The following is a 12,509-nucleotide window of genomic DNA, read 5'->3' as shown; positions in this document are numbered from 1 at the left end:
AGAGACCTGTCAAAAATGAACAAATAGAGAATAATGAAAAATTCGCGCATCCGAATACAGATGAACAACGACGATAGAAATTGCGATGACAAAAATTAGGCCTACGTTAAACTTAGTTCACCAAAAATTTTTATTTATTGTAATGAAATTTACAAAAGACCTTTAGATTTTGATCTTAAATGTAAGTAATTAAAGTGGACAGTATTATTCTTAGGACATTCACAACCATTACTACTTTGTAAAAAATTAATTATGTCATAAGATATGCTTTCCTTCGTCTCCAAAAAGTATGTGTTTACTCTGTGTCACTTATTTTTTTATGAATGTAAGTATTCTTATTTTTTTTAATATATCTAAATGTATTAGATTTTAATTCTAGATAACAGGAAGTTCTATCGATTGGCAGAAAACTAAATCACGAACTCGAATCATGTTCGGCCTTATTACTCTTCTGAACAAAACCAATCAGACGAAGTCTCATGTCTCATTCGATCTTGAAAATAAATAAATTTGTGAAAACTCCCAATAGTTAATATTGTTATACTATGACAAAGTATCTATAAGCTCCGAAAAGCTACAGACTGAAAATAAATTATTGCTTTATCACGTGTAATGATACACGTAAAAGTTGCATTTTCCAAAAGAAACCAAATGACCATGTGATATATAAGAATTGAACCACTTTAGTGTATTGTCCACCATTAGTTTTATCTATCCTTACTTTAAGCTTTCATTACATATATAGCTAATTCCAGGCTTATAAAAGTTCTGTCTGTGGTATAACATTACGTCATCAGCTAAGTTACATTAGGTTTTTCTGGTTCCTTTTTTTCCCATATTTATGATTAGGTAATTTCCAATTCGAGATATTATTATTATTGTATTTTCTCGAAGTTTATTTTTTGCTTTTCAAAGAAGGTTTAACTTTATTTTATTTCTTCCTGTATCCTGTGTTTTATTTAATAAGAGAGGTTAAAGTCAGATTAGTTGTGTCAGTTTAACATTCTACATTAACATTGTTACATTTTAACAGCAGAACCAATATTCTAGTTATTTGATTATGATTTGGGTATTCGTTTACTTTATTTTTGATTACTTTGTATTTTCATAAATATTAGTTTTTACCCTAACGTGTTATTTATTTCCATATCTAAACAGTAACCTTTGCCCAAGTAATTTGCATCAAGTGCATGACCCTCAAATGTTGCACTGTCGGAGTTGTTTAACGAGTTTTCATTGGTAACAAAACATTTTTGTTAGGATAGGCTGGAAATTTTTCTAATACAAAATTTAAAGTGATGTTCAACGAATATAAAATCTACGACAGTACCTAAAGTTAATAAGTACTGTTCTTGTGTTTTGTTATACTTTATTACACAAATTGTTTGGCATTGTTATATGGATTCTAGATTAATCTAAGTCTCCTTGGGTGGTCAATTCTCGTGAGATGTCATTAGGTTTACAACCAAATAAATTGTTAGAAGAGAGAGAAAAGAAACCAAATGATGTAAAAGTGTATTCTAAGTTTCTAAGTAAGAACCTGGGAAAATATATTTAATTAATTATATTGATTATCAGATATATATTTTTTAAAATTTCGCTACTTATAAGTAGCTTGCTCTGATCGGAATTTAATATTAGTTATTAAGCCACGAAACTTGTTAAGGTTTTTTTATTTATTTTTATTTGAATTAAGCACAAAGCTACACAATGGACTATCTGTGCTCCGCCCACGAAACCCGGTTTTTAGTGTGTAAGTCCGCAGACATAACACTGTGCCACTGGGGGGCGTTTGTTAAGGTACAAGAAATAATCTGTGTGATATCATATATGATTTAGCCAAATAACATTATACTGCATACAAAACTGTCTGAGAACTTATACGAAGAGAACCATATACCACTAGGTACGTGTTCAAGATAGCATAACCCAAATATTTGTCGTAACTTTATATAAGGAAGCTATCGCTTAGTCAGGACATGCAGTTCTCTTTAGAATTTATTAAGAAATTTTAACGTAACGATAACAATGTGACGCGTTTAAAATAAACCTTACACAGCAATTTATTTGTATGTAGTCGAAATTCAAACTCTCCGGGTGTTAACTTTCTGAGGAAGTGATAACTAAGACACAACTATACTGACATGTCTAACATCAAAGAATAAAAGTGATGATTCGGTTTAGAATCATTCTGGGTATGGAAATATGAACAGGAAGAATACCAATTAGTAGGAAAGCTAATTTGAATGTCAATATTACTCAGTTTTTTACTTCTCAAAATCAAAACGAAGGTCTTAACAGTCATACAAGATTCTAATAGCTTCAACCCAAAATTACCTCGCAATACATCAAAAGAAATAACAAAGTTTGTGAATCATAATTGCAGTTTATTAATTTTAAAGAAAGGAATCACGGACACAAAATTATCTATAGATTTTTATTAGAATAACTAGTAATAGAAAACTATATAACAATATCTTATGATGAAAAATATTGTAATAATATAAACGGCGAAGACATTAATTTGTGTTTTCACGTCTCCAGCCGCTTAACACTATCCTCGACAATGAATTTCAAAAGTATCTATATCATGGAACAGCCGTAAGTCTTCGAACTTACAACGCTTAAATCAGGGGTTCGATACCACTTGGTGGACATAGCAGATAGTCCGATGTGCCTTTTCAATAAGAAAGAAAAAACACACACTCATCAATGATGCCATTGAGTTGTGTTATCAGCGCCTCATATTGGAGAGAATCTTAAATACCAGACGACAAATCGACAGCGTAGCCATGGTAACCTAAACACTCTAAATGCTTGAAACACTTTTTGGGGACTGATGCATTAAACGTGCATGCTGTACAATTACTAGTGTTCAACAAACGAAACGTGGAGAACATCTGGTTAAATTCCTCTTCTTAGTTTCAATTATATTCGCTATACGTCGCAACATGATCTCTTGTCAGGTGAGAAGTATTTTTTAAAAAATCTGAAATTGAGCAGTTATCCGTATTATGTTTAAATTTTGTTTGTTTCGAATTTCGCGCAAAGCTACTCGAGTGTTATCTGCGCTAGCCGTCCATAAATTAGCAGTGTAAGACTAGAGAGAAGGCAGCTAGTCATCACCACCCACCGCCAACTCGTAGGCTACTCTTTTACCAACGAATAGTGGGAATGACCGTAACATAAAACGACCCCACGGCTGAAAGAGGGAGCATGTTTGGTGTGGCAGGGATTCGAACCTGCGTCTCTCAGATTATGAATCGAGTGCCTTAACCACCTGGACATGGAGGGCATTATGCTTTAGGTTAAACTTATATCATATATATATATATATTTCAAAATAGGGAATTGAATCGTGGATCTTAATTTTGTAAATCCATAAGACTTACCTCTGTCCCACAAGAAAACACTTATATAAAGAATATACAAGTTATGTTGTACTAGGCTACATCTGAAATCATTTGCACCCGTGAATAGTTGGATCTTCAAATTTCAAGTTTTCGCTAATGTTGCTTTAGTTTTGTTTGTTGCCCCCCGCTAGTACAGCGGTATGTCTCCGGATTTACAACGCTAAAATCAGAGGTTCGATTCCCCTCGGTGGGCTGAGCAGATAGCCCGATGTGGCTTTGCTGTAAGAAAAACACAAACACAGTTTTGTTTGTTATATTAATTACTTCGAAAAATCCGAAAAAACTGACGATATCTTTCAATAACTTTTTAAATTAATCTAAACTTAGTCTTCATTCAGCATGTGTAAACCAATTTTGTTAAAGTGTTCATGAGTGTTATTTTGTTTTTTTCCATTCAGTGACCACAAGGAAGTCTTAGTTTAAGTACATTTCTTTTCCCTATGTTTACAGAACATCTTTTTCTAAAACAATTATTCTGAGTCGTAGCTATCTGTTTTATTTTTATTTTGTAACAAGTTTTTCTTATTTTATTTTTAGTATTAATAGCCAAAATGTTTTCTCTTTTTTATATTTTAATTTACGGAAAATTGTGTTATTTTGTTATAATGGATGTATGAAACTTTCGTCAGAACTGTTAAAGAACTGAGAAACAATACATAGAATGATGTAGTTCCTTGTTTGTTTGTTAATAACAGCATTGTTCTGTCCACCGCGGGTACTTAAACCTGTCACACCAAACACGCTCGCTCTTTCATCCATGGGGGCGTTATAATGTTATGATTAATTTCACTATTCGTTGGTAAAAGAGAAGCCTGGGAGTTAGCGGCGGGTGGTGATGACTAGCTGCTTTTCCTCCAGTCTTACCCTGCTAAATTAGGAACGGCTAGTGCTGATAGCCCTCTTGTAGCTTTGCATGAAATTCAAACCAAACCAAACAAACAAACCTGAGTTTTAAAGTTACAAGCCTGTAGTTTCTTTAGTGCTTATTACGCATATTGCAAGCTTTACATTTGAGAAAATATAATATTAGATTTAAACAGAGAAAAAAAAACTATCTAAAGGCCAATGCTGTATTTCTTTAGCTAAACAGACGTAAAAATGGACTTAAAAACTCAGTGGGATTCCATAGTCTGCAGCAAAGTTCATATCAGAATATAAATACGGATATGAAATTATTACACCATATTCGACAGTTTGGGCAGCACTATATTTAATTTTTCGTGGCTACAAATGTTGATATTTCTGCCCTATACGATCTCCACCACGCTTTCCATGTATATTAAATCTAATATTCATAAAAAGAAAATTCGTTGCAAGCAGTACCGAGCGTGGAATAAATTATAAATAAATAAATAAATTGTATTCAAATCAGGTTCTTTTGGACATAAAGATTGCGAAATGAGATTTAAAATAATTATTTGATGTCAAACGAAAGTAGTTTAAACTGTTTATAGCCTCATTAGTAAAATAAAGGTTGGTGTAATATTACGTCCTTTAAGTTGCAGCTTAGTTGAAGTACAATGCACTTTTATATTTCATATAAAATGAAATAATGAATTTAAATGTCCCATTATATAAATTTCTGCACTAAAACCACATAAGGCCCGGCATGGCCAGATTGTTTTACAACCCTGTAATTCGAGGGTTGTAATTAAACAAAACAAACTATTTACACTTATCTTTTTCTTTTCTCTCAACTTATTTTTATAAAGTTTTCACTCTAAAATCATAAATGAATTTAAAAGCAGCTTTTCTTTAGGTAAACTTAATCGAAAAAATACGTTTAGGACTATTTGTGATATAGGTAGATAACAAAGTATAACTGACGTGCTTTAAAAATGATTCATTTCGGCATCTGTTTGTTTTGTTTTGAATTTTCGAGCAAAGCTACTATCTGCGCTAGCCGTTCCTAGTGTAAGACAAGAGGAAAGGCAGCTAGTCATCACCACCCACCGCCAACTCTTGGTATACTCTTTTATCAACGAATATTGGATTGAATGTCACATTATAGCGCCCCCACTGCTGAAATGGTGAGGATGTTTGATGTGACGGGAATTCGATCCCGCGACCCTCAGATTGCGAGTTGAGCGACCCAACCAGCTGGCCATGTCGGACATCAGTTGCGTCTTTAACAACAAACATTCGTATTTGTAGTGAGAATTGAAAGTTCGAATAGTAGATAGATGTAATTATATTTGATATAATAGTTATATTCGGACAAAAATGGACATAATAAAAGAATTTGTTTTTGAAACACTGTGGGTAGTTTTTTTTTATTTACGCCATCATTATTGGATATTTTTTTACAGTATAGAAAATATTTTGTGAATGATTCCAAAATACATTCGATAAAGTACTTATTTACAAAAGTCTTGTCAAATACATTGTAAAACTTTGGTTCTTTTTGACGTATTTTCATGATAATAATAAGAAAAATAGATGTTTGTTTCTCGTTAACTTCGTATGATGTATTTTTTAATTGTGCTTCGTTCAAAATAAACGCAATTCTATGTTTCCTTTGCATCAGTCGTTTTCTTGCGGTGTATCTCTACACCACTGTGTTTGCTACGTCAGTAAACATAGCACGAGTTGCGGCCTATTGGATCCGACTGTGCAAATTCTTAAAATCAGTCGCTATGGCAAATAGTTCGTTTTCGTGAAATGTCGTGCAAGTTGTCGTTTATCACGGAAGTAACGGTACAGAATATTGAACGACGTTGTCAAAAAGAAACAAAAAACCTTGAGAACATTTACATAACTTCCAAGAATGTTTATTTTCTTCATGTCACGAATTGTTTTGGGTTCCTTATTTATCACGACAGTACTTACCATTCTATTGTTGCTCATATCGTCCACACGCCGACTGTAGATCGTTCAGTAAAGCGGCCTTATAAGAAATAACAAATGATTAACAAAAGATTTAAAGATAAAAGTGGGAACCATTCCCCATAAATCCAAGTTCTTTCGAAAGGTAGATCTTTCTTAATTAAAGGCAAATTGAGAACTTTTCCAAAGCCCCTGGGTTAGAGTCTATTTCTTATAAGTACTTCATTTTATTAATTTGTTTGAAATGAAGCACAATGGGTTATATGTGCTCTGTTCACCACGGGTATCGAAACCTGGTTTTTCGTAGTGTGAGTCCACAGACATAGTACTGTGCCACTGAGTGGGACAGTTTATTAGTTATTAGTTTGGTTTGGTTTGTTTTGAATTTCGCGTATAGCTAGCTACACGAGGGCTATCTGCGCCAGCCGTCCCTAATTTAGCAATGTAAGACTAGAGAGAAACAGCTAGTCATCACCACCCACCGCCGACTCTTGGGTTACTCTTTTACCACCGAATAGTGGGATTGACCATAACATTATAACGTCCCACGGCTGAAAAGGCGAGCATGTTTGGTGGGACCGAGATTCGAACCCGCAACTTTCAGATTACGAGTTGAATGCCTTAACCCACCTGGCCATGCCGGGCCGTTTTACGATAAGTGATAAGGGAGTTAAGCCGTTTTGTTTCCAAGTTTTCTTTTTGTGTTATGTGTTAACGTTTGTAGTAACTGAAGTCCATTAAAAGCGTTCCCAGTAGCACAACGGGCTTGGCATGGCCAAGCTTGTTAAGGCGTGCGAAATACATTACTTCCTTTGGTTATCTCTGGTGAAGACTTTGCAGCAGTAACTCTGTTTCTCATCTGTTGACTAAGGATTTTACTGTTTTATTGTTCAGATATATTTTCCTCAGTTCCTTATTTTTGTGTTTTTTAAATGTTTTTAGAAACTGAAGGGGCCCGGCATAGTCAGGTGTGTTAAGCCGTTCGAATCTTAATCCAAGAGTCGCGGATTCGAATCCCCATCGCGCCAAACATGCTCGCCCTTTCAGCCGTGGGGGCGTTATAATGTTACGGTCAATCCCAATACTTGTTGGTAAAAGTGTAGCCCAAAAGTTGGTGGTGATGACTAGCTACCTTCCCTCTAGTCTTACACTGCTAAATTAGGGACGGCTAGCACAGATATCCCTCGTGTAGCTTTGTGCGAAATTAAAAAAACAAAACAAACAAAGTAGCACAATGGTGTGTCTGCGAACTTCCAACGCGAGAAAACCAAATTTCAATACACATGGTGGACAGAACACAAGTATCCCATTGTATAACTTTGTGTTTAACTTCAAACAAATCATTAAAAGACTAATCGATTGTGAGGCTTAATAGGGAATCTTACATTTTCTTGTTGTTGCAATTTTTGAAAAAACAAATTGTACAAATACTATTTAATATCATTAAATAATTATGTCACACGTCTGATGACAGCTTTGTCATGACACTGAATGGATGGAAGGACAGCTTTAAAATATGCTTAGTTTGAATTTTGTCCAGCGCAAAGATACAGAACAGGATATATGCACTCTGTCCACAACAGGGATTCAAACCCCATATTTTAGTCCGTAAACGTACTTCCGATCCGCTTGTGGACTGCTTTTAGTTTAAGTAATCCGTTCACTAACACCTTGTTGAAATATCACTGGACTCAGAGAACAAAGAAGCTATGAAGGTAAGGTTTTCTGAAAATAGTTACACTATACGTAATAAGAACATATAGTTGACGCTGCTTATTAATGACATACTATTTTAAGTGGTGTGAATGTCTAGCGTGATATATCAAACAGCACATTAGTTCTGATACTACGCAGGAAAAACTCATTAAGTGTATCAGGGATTGTGTGGAATAATAGTAGTCACGTCAAGCGCAAGAGGACGCTATGTAAGGAGCAACCTATACACATTACACTATGTAACAAAATGTTTACTTTTTCTTGTTCCTGGGCAGAAAGTATTATTTCCCAATTGTTTATGCCTAAAGTAAATGGAAAAAATCTAGTTTTCTCTTCAAACTTTGCTTTTGTGACCTGGGAGCATATAACGAAAACATGATGGGAGACTAATCAGTGATGTCGAGAAACCCACTTGTTGAGAAATTTATATGCAAAAACGGCTCGTTTGGGTTGAGAAAATATTTTACATAGAAGAGCGAACAACGTTTCGACCTTCTTCGGTCATCGTCAGGTTCACAAAGAAAGAGGTAACTGACCGGAAGCTGACCACATGTTTGAAAGGAGTTGTGTAACTGTGTGTCGAAATGTAGAGGGCGGTATTAGATGTTTGAATATATAATTTATATATATTCCGAAGAAGGTCGAAACGTTGTTTGCTCTTCTATGTAAAATATTTTCTTAACCCGTAAATAGAAACACGTTTTTAATAGAAATTGGGGAACTGTATTTTACTACCATAAGAAAATATTTTTTTGCATTTAAGCTGAAAATTAACATGGTATGTATTTGCTATCTCTTTATGTAATATATATATGCACATATTATAAATTTTTGTAGATACGTAGAACGTTGTTGAAAGAAATAAGAGCCCGCAGTAGCATAGCGCTAGGTTTGCTGATTTACAACGTCAGAAACTGGGTTTTGTTACTAGTGGTGGGCACAGCACAAATAGCCCATCGGTAGCTTTGTGCTTAACTACAAACAAGCAACCGGATAGGTGTTCCTTTCGCTCTGCTACCATCATGTACTGGGCCATTCACGTATGGTTTTACGTGCACTATTTTGTGGGAAAGGTTTCTGTATGGTTGAACACAAGCAATAACATTTTTTATTGGCGAGTAAGGTTGTGAGATGGCGAATTCTATTTTCATTTTTTATGGTATTGTATACAGTTCATTTATTATTTCTTATATCGTTTAGCCCATCTATTAATTTGTCATTATATTAAAACATTAACTCAACTTTTAGGTAGAGCACGTTGAACTCGAGTGTTCGTATTTTGAAACTGGCACAAGTTTTCTCCAGGACTGAAGTACAAATATTAATGTTGTGAAAGATTATGTAAAGTAGCTAGTCACATGATATATAACCTTTAATCTTGTGGTCTAACTATTAATAAAAATCATTTTTTGATCTTAAACGAGTTTCGTCACACCAAACATGCTCGACGTTTCAACCGTTGGGGCGTAATAATGTAAAAGAGTAGCCCAAACGTTGGCGGTGGGTAGTGATGACTAGCTGCCTTCTCTCTAGTCTTACACTGTTACGTTAGGGACGGCTAGTACAGATAGCCTTCGTGTAGTTTTGCGCGAAATTCAAACCAAACCTTAAACGATTTATTTCACAATATTTAGTTAGAATTACTTTTTGCACTGAGGGTCGCGGGTTCGCATCCCCGTCGAGCCAAACATGCTCGCCCTTTCAGCCGTGGGGGCGTTATAATGTTACGGTCAATCCCATTATTCGTTGTTAAAAAAGTAGCCCAAGAGTTGGCGGTGGGTGGTGATGACTAGCTGCCTTCCCTCAAGTCTTTCACTGCTAAATTAGTTACAGCTAGCACAGATAGCCCTCGAGCAGCTTTGTGCGAAATTCAAAAACAAACAAACAAACAATTACTTTTTACTGATTGTTGCTTGATATTATTAGTGGTATTGAAAACAGGTTTAATTATGGAACACTGAGTGTTTGTTTATTTAGTTTTTTTTGTTAACTTTTCTTTAAATCAACAGTATCGATATTTACATTATATTAATATTAACATTCGTATCAGGTTTTTGCCAGGCATGGATTTATTTATTTTTTTTGTAACTAATGAAATCTGTAGTTGTTTGAAAGTCTTGTTTTTATTTCTATCACATTTTTATAAATTGTGTTTCACCTCAGTGGCTCAGCAGTGTCTTCGGACTTTCACTGCTAAAAACTGGGTTTCGATACTCGTGGAGAGAAGAGCACAGGTAGTTCAGTGTGTTAATCTGCGCTTAACTAGGAACAAACAAACACTTTTTTTATTCGGCTGTGGTTGTAAAGAGGTTTTGTTTGTTCGCAAGTTGGTGCCTTGATATTATAGTCACCTTAATGTGTCAATATATATAGGAATGACCTACAGTGAATGTGTCAATATATATAGGAATGACCTACAGTGAATGTGTCAGTATATATAGGAATGACCTACAGTGAATGTGTCAATATATATAGGAATGACCTACAGTGAATGTGTCAGTATATATAGGAATTACCTACAGTGAATGTGTCAATATATATAGGAATGACCTACAGTGAATCTGTCAATATATATAGGAATGGCCTACAGTGACGCAAATAGACAACGCATCTTGAAAAGAATAACATTATTCCTTTGTGTATCTAATGCCATGTTTTCTCAGTCATGTAACGTTTTTTTTTCTCCAGAGTTCAACAGGCTTTTCTTCTCCTTATCAGAGATATATCTGTAGTTTCCAGTAAAGGCACTGTCTTTAGTATTACATCCAGTCAGATTGTTTTTGTATTAAATAAAATAAGTGTCACATTATACAGTCAGTTTCATTCTTCAGAACCCATAAGTCACAGTTTAAGTCTGCATAACACTTTCTACGGATTACTCGTTAGAAAAATCAAAGCTCCTTATAACACCACATTAGTATGCCTTTAATGTAAGATTAAACTATGTGTGAGAAAAATCAGTTTTCTTTTTGTTTCCATGATCTTCAAGTTTATTTCTTTTGAAGTTAATAAATTTTCATTAGAATTGTCAGTTTTTAGCTCTGTAAACTATAGTGAAATAGTGTTTTCACTATAATGCTGCACAGAAATATAACATAAATAATAAACAGTGATTATGTTAAGTTACATAGCACTTTTAAAACTCAAGTTTTTCAGACTTGTTAAATAGTAATACTAATGATACATGCAGCGATTATTTTAGTTTCAAAAATAAACGTATAATTTTAATACTTTAAAAATCATCTCGTCGTTTTCGAATATTGGTTTTTAACTATGACAGAGCCCCCCAGTGGTGAGCCTTAATACTTCGCTTCTTCTTTATGGGTATTTGAAAGTTTTATATCCAGGAGGGTCAGTTGTAAAAAGATCTCTTCCTCCATCCCTAACTTCAATTCTCAGTTGCTACTATGATGAGGTTGTAGGGCTTGAGGGCCAGAGTATCCCATACGTACTCCGGCCCTTTTCAGGGCAATGTCAATATATTGTCTACAATCCTTTTTTTAAAAAAAATATTTTTATTTTATTTTTTAATCTATTTATATAAAGATATTTATAAACTATGTATATAACACTGAATCTAAACGTTGGTGTTTGGTGGTCTGCTTAATATTTATTTCTTAAATATATATTCATAGGAGAGAGGTACTTAGGACTATGTTCATTATGCACGTGGTATTTGTCGAGGTCACACCATAGATCACTTTTACCTTAATACTTCGCTCTCTCTTACAGGTATTTGAGTATTTATGTTTATATACCCAGGAGGGTCAGGTTTCATCAACCTCTTCCTCCTTCCTTTGTATTTGTTTCAGCAACTGTCAAGTGTATTTATAAATTTTACACGAGGGCCAGAGTAACCCGCACTTAGGCCCCTCTCAGGGCAATGTCCATGCACTGTCTACATATACACTTGGTTCAAATAAATCATTTCTCTCTGTAGTTCCATAATAATTTGCACTTTCATTAGTTAGGTATTAACTATAAAGCATTTACATTAAAAAACCCTTTCAATGTTTATCAGTTAACCCCTAAACTAATGTAGAGACCAGTTTATAGGTGGACTTCTTTATTTATTTAAAAAATATAAATTCACTGGAGAAAGGAGTTTAGGACTATCCTTATCATGTATACAGTACCTGTCTAGGTCCTTTACTAGTTCATTTTTTCTACAATTTTTGTCAAAATAATTTATTGTATTATGTAGGAGTCTATCTGCTATTGTTTCTATGTGTGCGTATTTATGCACGACCTAAATACTTAATAAAAATCCATTATGTATTTTGAATTTCGCGCAAAGCTACACGAGGGCTATCTGCGTCAGCCGTCCCTAATTCAGCAGTGTAAATATAGAGGGAAGGCAGTTTGTCATTGACACCCACCGCCAACTCTTGGGCTACTCTTTTATCAACGAATAGTGAGATTGACCGTTACATTATAACGCCCCCACGGCTGAAAGGGCGAGCATGTTTGGTGCGACGGGGAGTCAAAACCGCAATCCTCGGATTACGAGTCGAACGCCTTAACCACCTGGCCATGCCGGGGCCCTTCTGTAAA

At 34.7% G+C, this 12,509-nt stretch overlaps 1 protein-coding gene across 4 annotated transcripts in view; it reads left to right on the top strand.

Annotated features, from left to right (window-relative positions):
- Positions 1 to 12,509, top strand: part of LOC143240918 (annexin A13-like) — a 69,706-nt gene that overhangs the window by 24,633 nt on the left and 32,564 nt on the right. For 3 of the 4 annotated variants that reach the window (XR_013022045.1, XM_076484165.1, XM_076484166.1), the window contains exon 1: positions 2,826 to 2,966. The exons of the other annotated variant lie outside the window; for it this stretch is intronic. Coding sequence is in view for 2 of the 3 variants with exons in the window: in XM_076484165.1 (XP_076340280.1) it covers positions 2,952 to 2,966 (15 nt within the window). In the remaining variant the exon portion in view is untranslated. Of the gene's footprint in view, positions 1 to 2,825; positions 2,967 to 12,509 lie in introns of those variants that run through there. 4 annotated transcript variants of the gene reach the window in all.

Source organism: Tachypleus tridentatus, chromosome 13, assembly GCF_004210375.1.
Source record: "Tachypleus tridentatus isolate NWPU-2018 chromosome 13, ASM421037v1, whole genome shotgun sequence".
Lineage (NCBI taxonomy): Eukaryota > Metazoa > Arthropoda > Merostomata > Xiphosura > Limulidae > Tachypleus > Tachypleus tridentatus.
Note: the sequence above shows the minus strand (reverse complement) of the source record. Positions and strands in the feature narration are given on the sequence as shown.